The sequence below is a fragment of the Pimephales promelas genome, chromosome 15 (genome assembly GCF_988280905.1).
Source record: "Pimephales promelas chromosome 15, fPimPro1.hap1.1, whole genome shotgun sequence".
In the NCBI taxonomy this organism is placed as follows: domain Eukaryota; kingdom Metazoa; phylum Chordata; class Actinopteri; order Cypriniformes; family Leuciscidae; genus Pimephales; species Pimephales promelas.
In genome coordinates, this window is record NC_142783.1 from 21,370,583 (window position 1) to 21,394,935 (window position 24,353).

The window sequence follows — 24,353 nt, forward strand, 5'->3', positions numbered from 1 at the left end:
ACACTAACAGCATTTTCCGCTGTTTTTATGGGGGTCTTTATAGTTTATTAATGGGTGTTGTAGATCTACTTTTAGATCTACAACTGCTAGACCGATTACTTTCAGCTCTATTATAATCCTACAGAAAAGCAGTTTCCAGATTGTTTAGATCTTTAGAATTTAGCTTATTTTATTTAATAATAATAATAATAAGTTCAGTGTTTCCTAAAGTCTGATTCTGAATTTTCCTTAAAAACAAAGTATTAACATTATTAAGTAACATTATTTATTTAAGTCTTAAAGACCCCCTGTGGTGAAAATCAACATTTTAATGTTGTTTATATGTGTTTTTAATATGCTTTAACACAAACCATGCGCAAATACTTTTGTCAACACTATTGCTGAGATTTTCTCCATAAAACTGCACTGAACCAAAGACGGTTTCAAAAACACGGTTTTCTCTACGTCACAAATGCCATCGTAACCAATTCTGTCTCAAGGAGGGGGCGGGCTTTAGCATATCATTAACTATTCTGCAAAGCAGAGGGTCTCAAGAGAAGCCAGGTTATCCAGACGGGACTCATTTGCATATTCATGTAACCGCACTAAATGAAGCAAGGGTGTAGAGTTACAGTCAAGTTATTATAAGGCATGACAAATTTTTTTTTTTTCACAGAATATAGCTAGTTTTAAGGCAACAAAGCAAAAAGCATTAAATTACAACCATGAAGCCATGGTGTTGTAGCCTTGTATATACAGTGCTTCACTTTTGACTCAAGAGTATTTCTTACAAGTACATAACATGCTATGTGTGGAAGTCTTATAGAGTTCTTATAGTAATAAAAGGCGCGAACATTTATAGACCTCCAGGCTATCAATTTTAAACTCCTGGTTTGACAGTTTTGGCTTTAGTCCTCTCACTTCAGATGTTGACGGGTTTCTATCAGCAGACACCGGCCAGGTGTAAGATCTGCATAGCATGCTAGAGATGGAAACTGAGAGTTTTTGTAGAGGATAGTAGTTAAGATGGACCTTGAAAGCACAGTCAAAAGAATGGATTTGGCAGGTAATGTAAATCTTAGTGTATCTAGAGATGCATGACCTGAAGCCACAAATCAGAGCTAAAACAACTGTCCGACATAATGGGTCTGAGAAATAAACTGTGCCTTAGGGAGCACAGAGTGCAGAAATGAAATGTAAGAAATGAACCACGAAATGAGTTACATGTGTGGTTCTTTCTGTTTTTTGAAGGTAGGTTGCTGGTGGGATTTTAGAAGGAAACGCATTTAAACAATAGTAAAACTGTGATGAAGTCCTGGTGAACATGTGTTGCATGTGTTTAAATTTCAGATAGGTTTCAGTGATAGTGCATTGGAGAAATTGTCTGGAAACACACCGGACTGGCCTCTGGTTCTAACCTTTGACGTAAAGCCAGCCAAATTGGACCTGTGATTTTTCATTCAGACTTTGCTGTTTTGGTGACCAATATGTAATAGATGGCCAGTCAACGGATTGGGTGTGCTATCTAAGGCTACAGGTTAATTAAAGGGATAGTTCACCAAAAAATGAAAATTCTGTCATTAACTACTCACCCTCATGTCATTTCAAGACAAAAAAGTTCATAAAGAGATTGTAAAACTAATCCATATGAATTAACCTGTTTAGTCAAACTTTTCTGAAGAGACACAATCGCTTTAAATGATGAACAGATTGAATTTAGGCTTTTATTCACATATAAACATTGTGGGAAAGAAAACATTATGACTATAAGAAAAGACATGGAAACATCCAAAAGTGATGAAAATTAGATTTTCAAAAATTATTGTGAAAAGTATTAAATGTTGAATTAGTTTTTTGTAACATTTAGGGCTGAACGATTTTGGAAAATAATCTAATTGCGATTTTTTTTAGCCAATATTGCGATTGCGATTTAATATGCGATTTAAAAAAAAAGTTATTTACCTTCTGTATTAGTCGACAAAGACAAGCAATAAATAATTGTATAGTATGGATGGGAATCTTTAGATAGCTCATGATTCGATCTACTTTTTTTCTTATTAATTAATCTTAATAACTCTTAAAATATGAATTTAATTACATGTGTAAAAACACATACTTTAAAAAATAAATATATTAAAAAACATTTAATTAAAGCAATTACATGTTAAGAATTTTAAATAGGCTATATAAAATAATATAGCTTCAAAATATAAAAGCTAGTAAATAAAGAGAAACAAAAAAAACATTACAAGCAATAAAGAAAGAGTGGTCTCAGTATTTAAAAGTAGGCTGTCTGAATGTTTTTCATTCAAGAGCTGGAGTGATTTCCCCTCAGTTTAAATACGATAAGCTGCATTCACACTAATGCATATATCTCTTTTGAAATTGTAAATGTGGTTTGTCCTGTTGGTTTAAGATATAACTGACCGTGTTTACATTAATTTCGCGTCATAAAAGCATTTTGACATGCAAGTACATTTACCAATGAGTCGCTCACGGCCGCATGCACGAGCGCTCTTCACAAAGCACGCGTTAGTATTTTAAAATGAAAGCAGCCTTCTCAGTGATTTTCATAGTTTTAATATATAAGCCAACTGCATTCCAAAAGACATAAATAATGCCTCTGTGAAGCATTTGTAAAGAAAATTCCCGCGAGAGAGAACGCGCACTAAGTGTAACGTTATAACATCAAGCAAAGCGGCAAAACCTGTTCAATGAAGCCCGCGAATGTCCTTGTAATTCGGTTCAGTCCCGAACTTTATGAAATAACGTTACTATGTTTTGGAAGGTTCGAGCGGTGTCGTGTGTGTGTGTGTGTGTGTGTGTGAGTGAGGAAGAGAGAGAGCGAGAAAATAGAAGCAAGCAGATTCAGAACGCGGTTCGTTTCTAAAGCACGCGCAGCGTCATCACGCATCTGTGTTTAAAAACTATAAGCTCATACTCGATTCTGAAATTCTCTGAATCGATCCAGGATTGTTGAGGAGAGGAGAGAATAAATAACACAATAAACTGTTCTTTTCTGAACGCCAGACCGCGTAGCGTGGCAAGTTGATGCTTTATCTTGCAGACTGCTTTTCTCTCGCGTGTCACGTGACCAGTATAATCGCAGCTCTTGCGATTACAAAATCGCGTTTCATCATATCGCGATTTTATCGCAAATGCAATTAATCGTTCAGCCCTAGTAACATTATAAATGACTTGTGCTCAATTTATGTATCCTTGTTGAATAAAAGTTTTAAATCAGGAAAAAAAAAATCATTGTGACCCAACCATCCATTAAAAAGAAACATCATTCCATTATGAAAAACTTTCTGATAAGATCATGTGCATCAAGGCCTGCAGTGGAGCATGTCAACTAGCCTAGAGGAAGCACTCAAGTACTGAAAGTAGCGATGGAAATAGACAGAAAAAAGAAAAGAGGTTAAAGGGAATGAGTTTTGCTATTTCAGAGTGAGAGATGACCGAAAGCAGATTGTCTTCAATGCTCCATGTCACACACAGCATGGGAGCGTGTGTGTTCTAGAAATGTAGAGAGACAAAGGAGTGTCTGTGCATGGTTTCTCTGTGATGCTCTCTTGTTGGTTTCCTGGTCACAGTTTAAGTCTAGTCATTGGTTGAAATGCTTTCAGTTGTGATTCTCAATCTCCACAGAAAATCCTTTTTGGAGAGCGCTGCTGTTTCTCTCTTCCTCGGAAATATCTAGAATAATCCAGATATGCATCAGGGGTTACTTTAGATGGGATAAAGGCTACATTCACACTGCAGGCTGAAACAACCCAATTCTGATTTTTTTGCCCATATGCGACCTGTATCTGATCTCTTCATGACAGTCTGAACGACCAAGGCCACTTGGGTATGTGGTCCAAATCCGTTATGTATCCAGTATTTTGAAATGCGACTTCAATCTGAACAGCCAGGTCACATGTATCCCACCCGCACGTCATTGATATGCGACAAATGTCATAATTCTGCTGCGTTGAAGTAGGCGCGAATGAGAAGATTGAAATTGTGCTGTTCTCTTGGGAAAAATAACTTTAATATTGCTAAACGAGCTCCACTGTTGACATCCATGTTTAGCTACTTCCGCAAACAAGAAGTGACATCGTTGACCGTTGATTACTCTTCTCCGCATGCGGGGTCACTTCTGGATCATTTCACGTTCACTCAGGAGATCACAAAAGGTCGCATTTAATTGAAAATGTGAATGGCCTTGCAGAAAAATCCATTTTTTTCATAAACTCGGAATTGAACATTAAGCCCCTGCAGTGTGAACGCAGCCATAGATCCTGTCTGCTCCATGTTTGTAACAGTTTAGATGAGGACAGTGATGTTTCTTAAAATGAGAGACACACAGAGGACACATGCATAAACACACACCTGTCAGATTGCGGTCAAGCCTCTTACTGCTGGTAATCCAATTCAAGCTCATGAGTCCTGAATCCTGTGTGTGTGATTGTTCTCTCTCTCAGTTCTGCTTAGATGTACCAAACCTTTTTGCCCTTCAGGTCTAACAGTCCTTTTATCTTTAAACCTGTTGGTCTGTTTGTGAGTGTCGTCATTCACTTTGTGCATTGTGAATGTTGTACTGTAAGGTGTATTTGTACTTTAGTGTGAGGGATGAATTTAGCATAACATTCTCTGTAGTAGAGGTCTTGCCACCTAGACCCCATTTACACCTGGTATTAAAATGCGATCTGTATCCAGATAAGTTATCCGGATAATAAAAAACGCATGTTAATGCAAGGTGTAAATGCGTTGTGATCGGATCTGCCTGACCACATCTGGAGGTAGTCTGGCTCGCATTGTGTCCGGATCTTTACTAGGTGTAAACGCAATCTGGTTGTTGAAACCACATATGTATATTTTACTCCTCCCAAAAATGCAAAAAAATAAACGAGTGAGAGCTTGTTATATAGGCAATATGTCATGTTCTAGTCAGATATGACGGCGCTACTGTGACACGCATCACCGCAGATGAGCAGCTGAGCGTCTATTCATCGAGCCAACGTGCAAACATCGCAAATAAAAGTGAAAGTAAGTCACAGACGCTTCATCTTCAAGTAAAGAAACGAAATTATCTTACCAGCGCTGTTACCACTCTCTTATTGATGTCTTTGATTTGGAAATTAGCTGATGATCAACTAAATGCAGCTCATATCTGTTGCTTTTGGTGGCGTGCAATCCATTAAATCTGCATATAATGCGGGAGTTTAAGATCAGATTTATATCCGTTTTGCAAAAACACATTTATGTGGCCAGGTGTAAATGGAATCAGTACTTATTATCCGGATAACTAATCTGGATACAGATCGCATTTTAATACCAGGTGTAAATGGGGTCCTAAAGTCCGTTAACACATTCATCTTGTGCACACACATTTGCATCAAAAAAGCAGTGAGTTTGTGTACTGCTTGGTAAGGCTGTGTGTGATATGGGTATGACTTCATTTACAGCATCATTTCAACTTTGAACTCTTTCTCAAACTAAGAACAAGATAATATGAGAAATAAAAGAGGAAGATCTATTTTATTTCTCATCTTATCTTGTTTTAGTTTGTGCACAGTAGAGCTGAAATCGGAAGTCCTGGTTTCAGTTAGTTACTGTGTTTGTTTAATAGCTTTTTAGCAGTGGTTTTTTTAATCTTTTTTTTTTCTTTTGTGCTTTTTTTTTAGGCAACCAGATAAGCTAGTTGTTGTCTGGACTCGGAGGAGCAGAAGGAAATCATCTAAGGTGAGTCATTTAAAAAAAAAATGCTGTTTCATATTGTCAATCACGTAAGAATATTTATGTGTAGTAAATTGCAGGTTTTTGCTTTAAGTTTCAGTCTTTTTTCTGTTACGTTTTTCAGTACAAATATATACATGATCACAATGCATCAAATTTGAAGTAGTATTAAGGTATTGAAAAAGTATTAAAGGGATACTTCAGGATTTAGCATTAAGGTTTGTATTAGTAGGAAAGCTGTAGCATTTTCGAATTACTGTGCTTTCCACCCTCATATCCCCCTGAGATGAGAGATTAATGTATTTATTGTCTGGAAAAAATCCTCAGATGATGCAAAAATCGTAAATTTGCGTCATCGGAGGATATTTTGGCCAGAGGCTAAAGACTACAGCCAGTAGTAGGGTCTGTCCCGAATGTTCTCAACCCGCCCATAGAGGGTGGGATTTCACTCACAGAATCTACACATAGTGTCAGCCATCTTTTTTTTTGGAAGCTAAGCTAGCAGGCTTTTGTTCTGTGGATAAAGCTGAGTAGTAGGGGTCACCATCCTCTTTTTCCCGGACATTTTTGGCCGTCTCTGCTGCATGGCATTCGACTGCATTCTGAATTCATTCCGATTGGTAAATCTGAATGTAGTGTTTACATGAACGCTAAACAAGTGATCGGTTGATGTGCGTTTTAACATTGGTAAGAAAATTCCCGCTCCTCCGTGAGAGATACAAGACCGGTGCATCTCACAGGTGTTGCTCATCAGTAATCACGCCACCAGCCTCACGCCGTTCTACCGCGGCCCTCACTCGTCCTGTTCGCCACAGTAAACATGATGCATGGTGACTGTACAATGCAAAACAGAATCCCGGACATTTTGGGCGATCTCGAAACACATTTTCGGGCAGACTCAGCACAAAGTCTCACTAGTAGCCTAGACTTGTTGTTTAACTACTGCACTGTTGTCGGTAAGCGTGGCCTCCTAGGGCAGCGAAGCAAGTGGATTCTGGGAGTTGTTGTGTTTCATCCACATAAGCCAAACATACATTTTCTTGCTTTTCTCAGTCTAGAAAGCTCCAAATTCAAACATAATTTCACATTTCTTCTACATAAATGACCCATTTTAAATACACATTCATCTTTCCAGAGATGAAGTATCCCTTTAAATGCAGATCATCTCTTGAAGACATTTGTTTCCCAATTAGTATGTATACATGCTAGACAATGTTGAGCTACAATCATATTTCCTAGATCTTTAAATTCGACTAAACAAAACCAGACTAGTAGAGTAAGATTAGTCAGACTCTGACTAAACCCATAATGTCAATGTACGTATGCATAAATGTACATATTAAATTAAGCTAATGTGAGCTTGGGACGTCACAATTATGCTTGGTCCCGTTAATGGCTCCAAAATAACGTGCATCACCTTAATGAGCCACTTAAGTTTTTTGTAACAACTTATGTATGCATCTCTCCATCTTCACTGCAAAAAATTATTTCCTTACTAGGTTTTTTTGTTTTGTTTTACAAATATCTAAACTTGTTGGGTAAGAAAATGTGTTTTTTTTTTCAAGCTGGAAAACGACAAAAATACTGAGTAGGAAAATAATTTTTTGCAGTGTTTACGTAGCAATGACTTGCTAGATTATCGAATAAAATTATTGTATAAAAACTGTATATTTTGTTATTTTGTTCGCAGTCTCATAGCTGGCAGCCTGGCATCAAGAACCCCTATAGAGGAGTGGTGGTGTGGCCGGTTCCAGAGAACATAGAGATCACTGTCACCCTGTTTAAGGTACACACACACACACACACACACAAATGCTTTCTCATTTATTTGCCAAGTAGGCCTAGACGTTATTAGGGCCAGTTGTAGCGGTTGGCTTTTTCCCAGAAGCTGATTGGTTGGGATCTGCAGGTCTGCTGGTGTCTAGACATCCTGATTCCGCACTGATTTAACTGCCATAGTCCAAGATTTGAACTCCCTTCTCATATGTGTGTGCAGCAGAAACTGACACGGCAGCAGGAAGCGTGTGCTCTGTATTTTAGTCTTTTTGAAATGCCGGTCAGCAGATTTTTCCATCTGGCACGAGAGAAGTGAGACCTTACATCCTGAATTGTCAACCCCAGGTGCAGCTACACAGGAAAAGCATCTGTTTGTGCATTGCATATAGAGAAAGAGCAGTTTGTAGATCTGAGGTTTCTCATGTTGACAGCAGAGGATTTTAGATGACAGTACTCTTGACTCCGATGACATTTCAGTTCATACATTTTCAGCTGGTCAGTTTCCGAATGGCAAAATTAGTTTTAAATAATTGTATTTTTATATATAATATCATGTATTCTTCATGCATAAATATGTATAGGATGTAATCTTTCAAATATTGCTATACTTAATATGTATGCACACAAAATTTGTATATATAACAATTTATTTTATGTATGATAATTTTTGTGTAAATATATATTGTCTTAAATATTCTTAAAATATGAGTGAAATTAAATTATTATTCACTAAGATTCTGTCCCCACTATACACACACACACACACACACACATTACAAGCTAGCGCTGACCTAGTGTTGTATATCCTCCAATATTTGTCACACACACAAAGTGCTTGTCCAAACATTTTCCTTATCAGCCTTGTTCTCTGCAAAACGACTCAGTGTCATGTTCAACTACATCTCCCAGAGTTCATTGAAGTGGACCAGTTTGGCTTTTGTGAGTTCATGAATGTTTCATTTCTGCACCGCCAATCATGCGGTCAGCTGACCGGGACAGTTCTAGAACAAAAGAAGAGCAGCTCAGGTGAAGCTGTATGCATATGTACCTTCATACATGTTCAGCTGACCAATAATCTTGGTTCAAATTTGATATAGGCTCAAGACAGGTGAATATGAGAAAAGTGTATCACTGTGATGTGATATTATTGTATGCTATTGATAGACAGACAGACCGTTGGGCATCATATCCTCTTTGACAAAAAATGACTGTTTTGGTCATTATATTATTGATGCAACCAGATAAAGCTTTGGAAAAGTCATTTATAAAAGTGCCTCTGCATCCCTCATATGTTTTACATAACAAGAAAGGAAATGCAAATCTTTTGTTCTGTAGAGATGGATATGATTTGTGGAGTTGATGTTTCCAAATATCTCTGCTGCCAGAGAAATTATACTGAGAATGTCTTTAATGAGCTTCCACTTCAATGTCTTTAATGAGCTTCCACTTCCATTTTTTTCAATGCCATCAAATTAACCCCTGCATTTTTATTTTATTTTTTTTTTAGGATCCCCACGCAGAAGAGTTTGAAGACAAAGAGTGGACATTTGTCATAGAAAATGTGAGTGCTTTTTTTACACTCTTGTGGTTCTTGTGAGTTCTGCCATGTGCAGCCTGACATCTAATGGTCAAATGTAGTCATCACACTACTGTTACAGTTTCAGGATGAAAAATGTCTGATTTAAGTCAGATGTTTGTCATTCCTTGCGATTGTACACTAGTTGTTGTAAGTGTTCATCTGGTTTGAAATTGAGCAGATAATTGACAAGTGGTACTTATTGTCGTCTCGTCATCGTCTTGTCTAAGTCAAAGCTTGTTGAGCATCTTCTGTTTTCTGTGTGATGCTCACTATTTGGATTAATTTGTCTTGTGTCTGGGATTAAAGGCTGTTTTATCAGTACTAGATGTTGCTTTTATTTGAGCACACATTTTAATACAAATACAATTACTTTATTCTGTCAAGTGTCTTTTGCCTTGATTGTTGGAAGCATTTTTCTTGACACTGGTTTGTGTCTCGAATGCTTTTAAGATCAAAAATCTAAATAAATCAAAGTTTTATTTGCCATTTGTAGAGCACAAAGAGGTTGTACATATATAGTACATAGGAATTGTACTACATCACCCTTAGAATAAAAAATAAAATAAAAATACAAAGTGCACCAGTGCTTGCTGGCCGTTTATACTATATATATCCTATTTCTATGAGTTAGCCATTAGTCTCACTGCTGCTGGATAGAAGCTGTTGTAAAAGTGTGTTTTGTGTGTGATGATACTGTCCACTTTTGTGTGTCTCAGACTGTGGGGTTTGTGTCTGGGACTCAGCAGTGTGGGTGATGAGTGTCAATAATTCGAGACCGAGAGAGGCAGAGATTCTGTGACATGTGCTGTGCAAAACGTCAATTAGTAATGTTATCTTTGTATGGTGTTGCCGTTCTATCATCTATCTTCACTTCTCTCCTGCAGTTTCATTACACAGTTATTTCAATTACACAATTGATTCTCAGATGTTCGGGACACTATTCAAACATTTGGATTTTTCAAATTAATTAATATAAAAAGTTTTATAGATGTTTTCCATTTTTATAATAAAAAGAAATATTTCTTGAGCAGCAAATCAGCATATAAGAATGATTTCTGAAGGATCATGTGATGCTGAAAATCAGTTTTGTATCACAGGAATACATTAAGTTTTAAAATATATTAAAATAGAAAACAGTTATATTAAATTGTCATAATGTTTTTTTTTATCAAATAAATGCAATCTTGGTGAGCATAAGAGACTTCTTTAAAACGTGTTACTTAAAGCGGTGTGCATAAGAGTGACATCATGACCCCGTTTACACCTGGTATTAAAATGCGATCTGTATCCAGATAAGTTATCCGGATAATAAGTACTGATTCCATTTACACCTGGCCACATAAATGTGTTTTTGCAAAACGGATATAAATCCGATCTTCACCTCCTGCGTTATATGCAGATTTAATGGATTGCACGCCACCCAAAGCAACAGATCTGAGCGGCATTTTATTGATCATCAGCTAATTTCCAAATCAGAGATATCAATAAGAGAGAGTGGCAACAGGCCTGGTAAGATAATTTCGTTTCTTTACTTGAAGATGTGTTAACTGCGTCTGTGACTTACTTTCACTTTTATTTGCGATGTTTGCACGTTGAATAGACGCTCAGCTGCTCATCTGCGGTGATGCGTGTCGCGTATCGCATCTGACTAGGCTATAACATGACATATAGCCTATATTACCACGCTCTCACTCGTTTATTTTTTAGCATTTTTGGGAGGAGTAAAATATACATATGTGGTTTCAACAACCAGATTGCGTTTACACCTAGTAAAGATCCGGACACAATGCGAGCCAGACTACCTCCAGATGTGGTCAGGCAGATCCGATCACGATCCGATCACAACGCGTTTACACCTTGCATTAACATGCGTTTTTTATTATCCGGATAACTTATCTGGATACAGATCGCATTTTAATACCAGGTGTAAACGGGGTCATATAGCCTATATAACACGCTCTCACTCGTTTATTTTTTAGCATTTTTGGGAGGAGTAACATATACATATGTGGTTTCAACAACCAGATTGCGTTTACACCTAGTAAAGATCCGGACACAATGCGAGCCAGACTACCTCCAGATGTGGTCAGGCAGATCCGATCGCGATCCGATCACAACGCGTTTACACCTTGCATTAACATGCGTTTTTTATTATCCGGATAACTTATCTGGATACAGATCGCATTTTAATACCAGGTGTAAACGGGGTCCATGACACCTTCATAATCATGACAGGACACAATTCATCAGTATGAAGGAGGGTTTATGCATGTTTATGACAACTGTCAAAAAATATTTGCATTAAAAATGTCATAATTGAGTGAATTACACTTAATGAGAGTTGTCATAAACATGCATAAAACCTTCATATTCATGCTGTGTCATGTCTGTTTTATGCACACACCTTCAAGTAAAGTGTTGCCAAATGTTTTTTCAAAAACATTTACCAACCCCAAACTTTGAACAGTACCTGCAATGTAGCATACTACGGTTTGGAGCACACTGATTTGTTTGTGGTATGTAGAGTTTATATTACACTAGTTTTCCATTCTGAACATGGCATCTGTGTGTGTCTCTACAGAGAGAGGCTGTTTAGATTCACAAACATGGGCACTAGTCCAGACAGGGCTCTCAATCCATCTGTCTGCTCAGCAGACACATACGCAAACATCGGCACACAATAATAATAAAGTCACTTCACCGGTCCAATGTAAGTGTCTCCAGTGCTGGCAAGCTCTCATTAATGTCTCTTAATCAGCATAAACACTCATGCAGTTCTCTGTGTGCAATGTGAAATGAATGGATGATATTTCTGGGTATTTGGGTTAGAGTGGTGGGAGAGAAGGGTGGGAACACAAAGCATGAGATCTGAATTCCTCCTGTCCATACACACCTCACTAATAACGGATTGATCAAAGACATGCCTGTCATCTGACACCAGTAATGAGACTAGAAGAGATCCACATACACCAGGTTCCCACAAAATCCCTCAAATTCCTCCTTCCAAAAACAAACAAATACACTGACCACAAACTCTCTCTTTCCTCACACAATCACACACCTCAACACTAACTTAAAGTTAGTTACTTAACCACATTTCAAACATTTTGAAATTTGAATTTCTTTTTTCAAACGTATAAAAGATGTATCGGCATAAAATACCATATTTATTTTTATCAAAATATGAACAAAATTGTGAATGCGTGTCTGTATGTATATATTACTTTAAATAAAGGAGTTGTGAATGGTTTTAATTGACAATCCAAAAACCTGTTTTGGAACTTTTTTTAATTCTGCACACTGGTTCATTCTACCCTGCGCTCCTGCCTGCTGTGAGAAACTGGGAGGAAAACAGAAGAAAGAATGAGAGAGGGATAGGAAGAGAGGAGTATAAAGGCGGGAAAAGAAAAGAGAGCATTCCAAGAGGGGCCAACATCAAAGCTCCTTGAGCTGCTCTATTTGGCACCACATTTCTCTCTGTGTGTGTGTGTGTGTGTGTGTGTGAGCGAGAAAACAGTGGCAGCATTTCTAGCCATTTTCAGTCTTTATTCATATCAGAGTCTTGTGTTCTGGTTCACTCTGGGCTTAAAGCCACAGAGTTGTGTGTGTAGTTTGTTTCTGCATTGCGTCTGCATTTGTGGAACTGCATTTGTTTCCACTGGAGTCGTGTTCCTTCTCAAAAGTTCAGACTAGTGAGAACACAGTCACATCCTGGACTTATCTGTGATGTTTTCCTGTAATTTGCACAATGGAAAAATGAAAAATCAGAGCTGTACAAATAATGATTCACCCAAAGTTCTGTCATCATTTACTTGAAAATTCCTCAGTCTCATTGTTTGTTCCATGGAAAAAATTTGTTAATAATGTCAGTATTTTCACAGTATTCAACATTTTTGGTGAACTATTTCTTGCTCATTTCCTCCTCCAGCCACTAGAGGGCAGCGTGTGATTGTCTGAAAATAGGTTCACAAAAAGTTCACAAGTCCTGGATTCTTGAAATGGATTAGATATAGTAAGGGATTAAGAGGAAAGATGAAAAATGTAAAGATTCTAAGATAAAACAGAATAAACACATTTGTCGAAGAAGAATGGTTCACTTCCTGTTGTTCAAACAGTGCCCTTGTCTGTAGTTCTAAAGCTTGATCTTCAAGTCCAAGTCTTTGGGGGTCTGCCACTCTAAAATAAATATGCAATTTAGCTTTTTTTGTGTTTAGTGTAAGATAATTTGCCAAATTCCAGACCAGTTCTTTCTGTCTTTCTCTCTTTCTCTCTTTTTCTGATGATCTGCTTCCACTTTAAAATGTCCAAAACATTTAAAGTCATTTCCACCTCAGTTCTCCTTTGCCCTGGGGTCCTCACCACTGGCTTGGTCTGCGGCAGGAGCACATTACGTGGGCTACTGGTCCACACGCTGTCCCTGGTCCCATGATTCTCTGGAGACCACACAGAATAATTCAGCCACCCAGCCAGGCATGCTGAGCAAAGCTGGTGTGGAGAATGAAATAGAAAAGTTTGTGTGTGTCTCTTCAGGGATTAATCTCAACTGAATGTAACTGGCTCTCAACTTTTATTGCTGCTTTGCTTTGTGTCATTTTGTCAGATCAGAGTCAGACGCACACAGATTTCACTTTAAATGGAATATTAACCTGTGCAATGGAGGATTTCAGTGAATAATTATTGTTATTATAATAATTACATTATAATTACATAATTACAAAGATACATTTAGGCTATGGTGTCTTCAACTACAATAACAAGTTTGCTAATCAACTTTTAAATTCGACTAGTTTCCCTTGGTTGGATTAAGTGACCATCAGTCAAAGCATGTCACTCAACAACACCAACGTTCATCTGGACCTCTGCTGTTTTTTTTTTGTTGGTTCAGAGTAAAACAAACTTTGTTTATGCAATATGAACGACCTACAGCGATACTGACAGCATTAGGTGCAGATATTGATCTACCGTTTCACGGTACGTGTGTATATGTATACAGATTACTGTGTGTAGCACTCTTAAAGTGCTCTGAAAGTTTCTGTGGGCAGGTTATATTTTCAGAATTTTGTATTTTATACACTACCATTCAAATGTTTGGGGTCGTTAAGATGCAAGTCTCTTAAGCCCTATTCGCACGGGATAAGTATTACCTGGTGACCTCTAGTCATTTGTAATAATTGCAGAGGGTTGACTGTGATCTTAATTCCGTGCGAATCGGCCATGTCTGTGATTTGTAAAGTAAATTAGAGTAAAATCACTGGCTTCACTGCGCCACACGAAATTTCTAAATCACACGTGGTCCCCACGTAATACTTATCCCGTGCGAATAGGGCTTTACTCTCACCAAGCTGCATTTATTTGATCAAAAATACGGTAAAAACGGCAATTCTGTGAACTATCATTATAATAGAAGTAACGTTGAAACCGTAACCTCTCATCGCATTTTATGCACTGTTTTTAGGTAAACAGATGATAGATGTACAGTACATCTTTCACCATTGCACTTGCACCTCGCACAAGAGAGTCGCATGTTTAGAAAGCCTTGTAAAATTAGCGTAGAATTTCAACTTTTTCAACTTTTAAAAATGTCATGAGATGAGACTCTGTTTTTTTTTCCCCATTCCACTGCAGCTCATGTTTTTAAATGCAAAAAGGATTGTGAGATTGTTGCTTCGGGTCTTTATATTACACTATGCATATATACATAGTGCTGTATTGTTCATAATAAATGCGATTTACACAAATATATTTGATTTATTAACATTAGTTTAAATGTCACATGCTTACAGACAGTCATGTTATTTTACTGCTTTTAATATACAATTTAATGCGGTGCATTAATACGGCCTCAGGAGACGAGCCAAAAGATTTTTTCCCATAACTGATAATGCTTTTTAAATTGTCATATTTAAGAAAAAAAAAAATCAAAATTAGGTTTTCAACTATTTTGACATCCCTAGTTCAGTGTGATAACCATTTTCTGCTTGTGCTTCTTAATACTTTTGTGGAAAATTTTGAACAAAGTTGAAATGAACAACATTTATTTGAAATCTAAATCTTTTGAACAACTTTAATGTCACTTTTGATCAATTTAATGTCTCCTTGCTGAATAAAAGTATTACTCTTTAATCAATATCTTGAATGATTATGTATATGATTCTCCAAGTGGCGTATTGCTATTAATTCAAATATAAAAAATAATGCGCAATAGTTTTTTGACAAGTAAAAAATATGCATGACTGGTAAAGGTTTTCAATTGACTTGCCGTCGGCAGGTGTGAAAAGGTTCATTTTGGAGTATGTATGTGTGTTAGACAGATTAACAGGATTCTTAACAGGCTTGGAGATCAGATGTAAGGCAAGGTCACAGTCGACTTTAAGCCCACCTCACACACGTACACAAGCAAAGATATCCAAAACAGAAACACTCTTTGTTTTGCCCCTCTACTGTGAGATGGAAGCAGGAATAAACATGCACACGTGTGTGTTAATCTGTTTCTCAGCTCTGAGGTCACACTGCTGCACACAGACTCTTTCAGGACTGTGTGTGTGTGTGTGTGTTATGTCTGCTGCATTTCTGTACTGCTTTGTTATTATTTGGGCTTAGAGCTGTAACACCAGATGAGCACACACACACACTCTCACTCACATTCGTTTGTCTTTGTATGTGTCACTGGTCTTTCATTTTTTTGTCTTCTGTTTTTCTTTTTCTCTTTTTTTAAGTCTGTTGTCCATCCTTCCTCACCTGCCTGCCTTCGTATTTCTTTTTATCTCTCTCCATTCTATGCCTGTCCCTCCCTCTCTATCTCTTTCCCCACATCTCTGGCGTATTTATTTTTCTGTTTCTTCTTAAGATGGTGCCTGCTGATGGAGACAGATCTTTGTGGCTCTGAAAAATATCCCTGAAAGCCAAATATTTATCCAATAGCTTGACCCAGGTGCTCCCTCTCTCTCTTCCTCCAGATTGCTGTCTCCAACCGCATTTACAGAACCATTAGCTATGTTACATATTACCTGTATAGTAGTATGATATCAGTGAAATTATTATGATTAAAATTCAGTGATCTGAACACTGTAAACATGATATTAAGGTGGTCTAACAATCTAGATCTCCTTCTCTTAGAAACATCCATATTTTCTCAAATATAATCTGCTCTTGTTGGGATAAAGCTCTGTAGTGTTTTAAACATCTGCGTTTGACTCCTAGTTCTTGAATGTTTCGGTCGATTCAATTGAAAATAGTTTTTAAAGCGTTAACGGGACATGTGCACACACATTGTTCTAATCCCTCTGTTTCTATTTGTCTTTAGCAAGCATTAATTCATCTGTCTGTTTTTGTTTTGCTTTGCTAGTTTTGGTTCGTGAAATACGGATGACAAACACGATAAAGCGAATTAGAGCCGTGGAACAATCATGCTGTCGTTTGCCTTGAGAAGCACTTGCAGGAAATACAAACACACAGCGCTCATCCAATGTCTTTTATTGACTTCTAAAAATGGAAAAATGGGGTTAGAAAAAGAAAAATGGAAAGGGAGAGAACCTGAAATCTTTCATGTGAATATGGCTGTGTATGTAATGTATTCTGAAATAGCATAAAATAATGAAAATATGAGCAAACGTCACATTAGTGAATCATTTTAGGATTTGTATATAATACACTCACCTAAAGGATTATTAGGAACACCATACTAATACCGTGTTTGACCCCCCTTTTGCCTTCAGATCTGCCTTAATTCTATGTGGCATTGATTCAACAAGGTGCTGAAAGCATTCTTTAGAAACGTTGGCCCTATTGATAGGATAGCATCTTGCAGTTGATGGAAATTTGTGGGATGCACATCCAGGGCATGAAGCTCCCGTTCCACCACATCCCAAAGATGCTTTATTGGGTTGAGATCTGGTGACTGTGGGGGCCATTTTAGTATAGTGGACTCATTGTTCAAGAAACCAATTTGAAATGATTCAAGGTTTGTGACATGGTGCATTATCCTGCTGGAAGTAGCCATCAGAGGATGGGTACATGGTGGCCATAAAGGGATGGACATGGTCAGAAACAATGCTCAGGTCGGCCGTGGCATTTAAACGATGCCCAATTGGCACTAAGGAGCCTAAAGTGTGCCAAGAAAACATCCCCCACACCATTACACCACCACCACCAGCCTGCAAAGTGGTAACAAGGCATGATGGATCCATCTTTTCATTCTGTTTACGCCAAATTCTGACTCCATACCATCTGAATGTCTCAACAGAAACAGAGACTCCTCCGACCAGGCAACATTTTTCCCGTCTTCAACTGCAAATTGTAGCCTCTTTTTTCTATTTGTAGTGGAGATGAGTGGTACCCGGTGGGGTCTTCTGTTGTTGTAGCCCATCCGCCTCAAGGTTGTGTGCGTTGTGGCTTCACAAATGCTTTGCTGCATACCTCGGTTGTAACGAGTGGTTATTTCAGTCAAAGTTGCTCTTCTATCAGCTTGAATCAGTCGGCCCATTCTCCTCTGACCTCTAGCATCAACAAGGCATTTTCACCCACAGGACTGCCACATATGGGATGTTTTTCCCTTATCACCCCATTCTTTGTAAACTCTAAAAATGGTTGTGCGTGAAAATCCCAGTAACTGAGCAGATTGTAAAATACTCAGACCGGCCCATCTGGTACCGACAACCATGTCACGCTCAAAATTGCTCAAATCGCCTTTCCCTCCCATTCTGACATTCAGTTTGGAGTTCAGGAGATTGTCTTGACCAGGACCACACCCCTAAATGCATTGAAGCAACTGCCATGTGATTGGTTGATTAGATAATTGCATTAATGAGAAATTGAACAGGTGTTCCTAATAATCCTTTAGGTGAGTGTATATACACTACTGATTTTTAAAAAGAAATTAATACTTTTATTCAGAAAGAATGCAATTATTTTTTTTTTATACATTAAAATAAAATGTTTAACCTGCAATTATATTTCTTTTAAAAACATTTTTTTTTGTTTATATGTTAAAAAAAGTGGGATGACATCTGGTTAATTAACTGTCTGTTTGAGCACAATTTGATTCAGACAGTTGAAGACACAAAGTATCTTCTGTCGCTTAAACTCTTTTTAAACCATAGACTCTGTGTGATGGATTATACCTATTATGTCAGTCTTAAACGGCTTAAAACTCAAGAGCCAACACAGATACAACCCTTAAAGCCTGCGGGATGACACTGCCATAGAACCTGCTTTATGACCGCATGACAGAAGCTCTTACAGCATCGTCTCATCTACAGATGCCGTCAGACCCTGAGCGCTCGCAGACTGATCATTAATCGCTTCTGAATTTTGTATGTTAAACAAAGCCTAAGTCTAGCTAACTCAGGTGGTCATGATTAACCCGCCGTAACACTTTAACTGTCTCTGGCTTTAGTGTTGTTGTGTCAATTTTATGGCAGTTAAATGCCTTATCTGATCTAAAATAGATTTAGCCAGTGGGCTAATTTATGGACTAAGGTCTACAAGTTCTGTACATTGAATTACTGATTATGACTGACACACACTCAGCATTTCTCCAGCTGTGATGGACTCGCTGAGCATTCATTTAGGTTAGTGCTGTCGATATAATTACAGACGTGTGTGTGTGTGTGTGTGTGTGTGTGTGGTCATGGTCATTTGAGGTGGAAACTGATGAGGTGGCACCTTTAAAATGGGATGTTGGGTGTTAATCCAATAAATCTGTCTCTGGTGTGTGTGTGTGTGTGTGTGTGTTTTTAACTGTCTTTCTGGTACATTGTGTGTGTGTGTGTGCTGGAATGCTGCAGTGTTGGGGTTTACGGAGTAGCATTGTCTTTGGCCCATATTTGATAACTAACAGGATGAAAGAGGGATGAATAGAGCCGGAAATGAAGAAAGAAAAGTATTCATACTCGTACTTAGTTTTGGTACACACTTTTTTTTAAATGTGAAGAGTTCAGATGCAAAAGCCTCTAAGTGCCATTTGAAATTTTCTTCTAAAATGATAATTTTTTTATCAAGCTTGCATATTTAAGTTCAGTAATTTCACTTAAATGGCAATGAAGATTACCTATTAATTGTCATTTAAGTGAAATTACTGAACTTAAATATACAATCTTGATAAAAATGGTCATTTTAGAAGAAAATTTCAAATGGCATTTAGAGGCTTTTGCATCTGAACTCTTCATGTACCCTTATTTTTTTATTTTACTTGTGCTTTATTTGCATTGCCTATTTACTCGATTTGCTTTGCAAATACAAATGTATCATGCCAATAAAGCAGAAATATTTTTTTAACTTGTGCCGAGTGCCTGACCATCTGAAATTTGAGAGAGCTGGTTTAACATGTTCACTCTTTTTGAACCTCTTAAAATAAATGTTCTTTCACAGGCCTGTTGTATGTGATGTCTGTGTTAAGAGTCATTTTGGCAGCGGATGCTTGTCCTTCAACGGAGAGCCTGAAAGAGACTGTAGGTCATGGGTTTGGTGGGTTGTGGAGAGATATTTATTTTCTGTTGTCTATTGTTATTTTTTTTTGTGTGCTCATAGGCACCAGTCGGCGTCCCAGCGTGGGTACGCTGTGGAAACAACATCTCTAGTATTTGAACACAGCTTTTTGTCATCTCTCTCTCTGTCTGTCTCTCTCTGAAGGTATTAAGCTGGCATCTTCTCTTCCTCTCTTTTATAATAGGCTGTTATTGTTTTGGGCTCTTTTATTATTTTGGTGGCTGGTATTATTTTTGATTTCCATAAGTCTTGGTCTGTTGGCTTTGCTCGTCTTTTATGTTCAGCTGGAACAATGGCAATCCCCCAGCCACCGGCCCTACCCTCAATAGACAATTCCCACAAATAATGACACTTCCCCTAATCTGTGTGTGTGTGCGTATGTATGTGTGTGTGTGTGTGTGTGTGTGTGTGTGTGTGTGTGTGTGTGTGTGTGTGTGTGTGTGTGTGTGTGTGTGTGTGTGTGTGTGTGTGTGTGTGTGTGTGTGTGTGTGTGAGCGCCACTCAATGACAGTTTGGGGAAATCACATTTGAATCACAACAGATGAGTGATGACAGACAGAAATAGGCCCTGGGTGATGCCAACTGAAAATGTGTCATCCGTTCTCTCCCTTTTTTTTACTCTTTGTCTGTTCTTTTATATATTTAGATTCAGCTCTGCATTCATGCAGAAACACGCAACTGGCACTTATTGATGGAAAAGCCTATTGTGGCTCATTTCTTTGACAAACACCCTCAATGTTGATACTTCTTTTTTATAGAGCTACATTTTCTGATCCCCTCTGGGATCATCTCGGGTTGGGAGCCAAGAACTGCTTCAATGAGCCAGTTCTTCAGAATGAATCAGTCAAAAAGTAAAAGTACTAATATAATCACAACATAGAATTGTGAAATCTCACTCTTCCTCTACTTTAGTATATTTGTGTGTGTGTTGGGAAGGAAACCCCACAGCCCTGACCCCCACCCCCCATATTAGCACCAGCTGTGGATCAATACTGGGACAGCTGGGGCTGCCACCCGCCTAAACACACCACACACATACACACCCTAAAGTGAATGAAGCTCCCGGTCGCACCCCTTTCTTCCTCGCGCTTCCTGGAAATGTCAGTCAAAGGAAGTTTGAGGTTCACTTTAGGTGTGATAGCCTGCAGGTGTCTAACAGGAACACACACACACCGCGTGCAGATGGGAAATATTGAGTAATATTTGTGTCAATTGAAGTATCATGTCCGCCATCCTTATGCCGTTGGATTAGCATTGTGTTAACAAAACACACATTTAAGCACGGGACAAAGGCAAACATGTCCATGATACACTGTGAGCGAAAGCCTGTGGACAATCCAAACATGTCACGGCACCATGGACGTCATTCAGAGTAATGTTTCTAATCGCTTATTACTGCTGAATATCTTGTTTTACAGTTATTGGGGTTGAACATTTTCTTAATTGCACACCATTTTATTCTGTATATGCTTGCTATTTTGAATGTGTGTTTTTCGAGTTTCAATGTAGACATTTAATTGCACACACACATTTAATTGCATATATACACTAATATATTATTTATGAATAATTTATAGTAGCTTTTATTTTTATATTTTCAGTTTTAATTTTAAATATTTTTTTTTTAGATTTAGATGTTTTTTTTATTTCAGTTTTAGTACTTTTCGTTTAGCAGCCAAGGCAACATTTCTTTACTTTATTTCAGTTTTGTTTCAATTACTAAAAACAGCGTGTTTTGTATATTTTCTTTAACTTCCTATTTATATAATCAGCACAATGCTATTAATGTAATCCGCACTATGCTTTCCGACTCTTTGGTAAAAACGTCTCTGTTTTGGGATTAAATGGTCACAGTGATTTAAAGATATTATGTGGGATTTAAACAAAACTTTAATATAAATTAACATATTTAGCATTTTATAATATTTAGTTAAAATCTACTAAAAAACAGAAATGTATATTATCCATTTACAAGGCTGTTGACTTATGTTGATAGTCTCAAAATGACCAAATATTAACATATTAGTAGTCTGTTACTAATGGAGTTTCAGCTTACGTTTAATGCATTTTCATATTTCTAATCTTATGTTTGACTGTATTCTCTCAGTGTGTGTGTGTGTGTGCGCGTGTGAATGAAGGGTGATATGCCCTTAAGGGAGCAGCAGGGGGCAGCAGTGAGCCATCCTGGCACCTTCATGTCCCCTCTCCGCCAGGTATTTAGCAATTTTGTGGGTACAATAGCTGCGTATTGATAGTCATATCCCTGTGATAAATTAAAAGTGTCTTATTGTCTCTTTTCATTTTACACATTGTCATAACCCTGGACGGTAATCTGGGGTTCTGATTGACACTGGCAGCCAGGGAAAAGAACACCATCATTGTTTGCGCTCGTCAAATCTGTTAAACCTAATTCTTCCCCGCCGTATTTGCATATTCTTAAGTATTTTTTCGGAGAAGGACTAAATCCTTCTTAAGTGTTTGATGCATTTTGAAATTCATTCATAAAGGACCTACATGCACTATTAGCTCGGTATAATACCAGTGCATAATCTCAGCGATAAGACACGCTTTGGAGCGCTGGATTCTTCAGGGATGACATGCTGTATTTCCGACCGATTCAACAGGGGCTCAAATGTCAACACAAATGTCAAGTGGCTTCGTCGGCGAGCGGTTTTGAATCTTAGACGCAGGCTTTTTCTCCCTTTTATCGTTTTCATTTACTGAAGGAGTCACAGAGGACCGTCTCCCCCGTCCCAGCTCGAGTGGGGGATTGTGGGTAATTTGTCTGGGTGCGAGATTGGCAGGCGGCACTGTTGTTTTGATCGGGTCAGCGCTCGAGTGCTTTACGTCTCTGTCTGTGTTTCAGCCGCTGGCACGTCACGTGGGGTGTTCTTCTTCGGCACCTCCAGTGGCGTCGTTCGGTCAGATTAATCACCTTCAGCAAACTGGAAGAAGGAAGAAGGGTTAGTGTGCGCTGCCCTTGTGAGTCGGCTGATTTTTCTCTGTGTGTGTGTGTGTGGAGCTGTATCGAGGCATATCTGAGACGGAATATAGTCACTCTTCAGCTCTCTGCATCTCTGCTCTGATAAGGGCTCCTCTTTACTTTCAGGACCACTGATACATGCAAACACACACACACACACACACACACACACACATGTGCCTGCAAGTGAGATTATATCTGGAGATATATACGTAGTCGTTCCACAAATGCACACTGTCGGGTGTATGAATACAGGCTCTCTGAGAGGCCTGCGGTGACACAGGGCCTTCGTTTCACTCTGCTCATTTTGTTTTGGATTGCTTTGCGCAACAGGCCTGATGAGATAAAAGTGAAGAGAGCATAAAGGACTGAACAATAGGCCTACAGTATATGAATCTCACCCATAGAGAAAGCTGAAAAGGAAAGATACTTGCTGAACAGAAGGCCAAATAATGGCTTAAAGCAAGAGACGTACAAGAAAGTCGCTTGACTAGTTTGAGTCATATCCAGTGTTCATTTTAGTCGATTGGTTTAGAAACCAGTTCATGACTCTAATTCTAAAGAACAGAATGTACTTTACACAATTTACGATGCTCTGTATTAAAAATGTTATTGTTATATAAAATAATTATGCTCACTTATTCTAAAACAATTTGGAATTAACCGATTATCTTTAACTACTGTACGAACTTTGACTGTATTTTACTTCTTGCATCAATCATGTTAAATATGTCGGCTGTTTGGTTAAAATGTTCCTCTGGTTTAAAAAAAATAATTAGAGCAAATATATTTCAATTTATGTATATCCAATATCAATCATATTTTTTTTTGTCATTTAGCCATACACTCTGGCCTGTGTGATGGTGTTGAAACATGTTTGAGAGTAGTACTTTCATCCAGCAGCAAATTGCTGATACTTAGTCAGCAAGCTGTGAAAATGCCCTAAGAACATAGACTGAATGTGAAGATATTTTTTGGCTTTGTTCAATAAGAAAAGGCAGGTCAGGGAACGTCTCCAACTGTGTTTCCGGCCTATCTGGCAAATGGAAAGGGTGCAGGTGGGCTAGTGTTTTGTTTTGTTCTGTTTTATTAGATGTTGTTGCCCTCAAGTCATTTTGGCGAATGGCTGGTGTTCAACCCTTTTCTTCTATCATTTTTAATAAGATATCAGAATTTATGCTTTCCTGACAACTCTAATCATACAAGACAAAAAAAATAGATAAAAATAAAGCAAATGGATAAGAGCCCAGAATCAGGGCCATTTCGAGTTTCATTTCTAGTCTCCTTAAAATATTCCCACCCTTTGACCTACAGGGGGCGCCATTGACCATTATGACAGGGCCAGTTCACTCAACTATTACTGAGTTTGGTTATTTAAATCATTTTGGCAAATGAATTCTGATATGACCTTTTCTTGGTTTAAAAAAATAATTTTAAGTTTGCCTTGCAAAATGACACTTTATCTCACTGTTGAGAATTCAGTGTCATTCTATTTGCTTGAAGCTTTAGCTTTCTGTTTAGTTAATAATACTATATTGAGACCGTCTGCTTAAACTTGTATGCACATGTTCCAGGAGTGCTGGTTTCCTGTGTGTGTGTGCCTGTGTGTGTGTGTGGGCTTTGAACGTGTTAAAACAGGCAGTGATTTTACCCACCGTGAGTGTGAAGATTAGCAACTTTCATTCATTCTTTTTGATTGATTTAAAAATATATATTTTCAAGGCACCATAGGGCTATTTTGTCATGTGCATTTCATAGCATTTGAAACTGTTAAACATATTGATGTCAGTCAATCATATTAATTTGTCCCAATGTGGTATTGTAGTA

At 38.0% G+C, this 24,353-nt stretch overlaps 1 protein-coding gene across 6 annotated transcripts in view; it reads left to right on the forward strand.

Moving 5' to 3' along the window:
• Window positions 1-24,353, forward strand: part of ehbp1 (EH domain binding protein 1) — a 126,368-nt gene that overhangs the window by 12,940 nt on the left and 89,075 nt on the right. For all 6 annotated transcript variants that reach the window (XM_039654159.2, XM_039654271.2, XM_039654413.2 and 3 more), the window contains exons 3-5: window positions 5,652-5,709; window positions 7,394-7,489; window positions 8,987-9,040. In XM_039654159.2, the coding sequence (XP_039510093.2) occupies window positions 5,652-5,709; window positions 7,394-7,489; window positions 8,987-9,040 (208 nt within the window). The remainder of the gene's footprint in view (window positions 1-5,651; window positions 5,710-7,393; window positions 7,490-8,986; window positions 9,041-24,353) is intronic.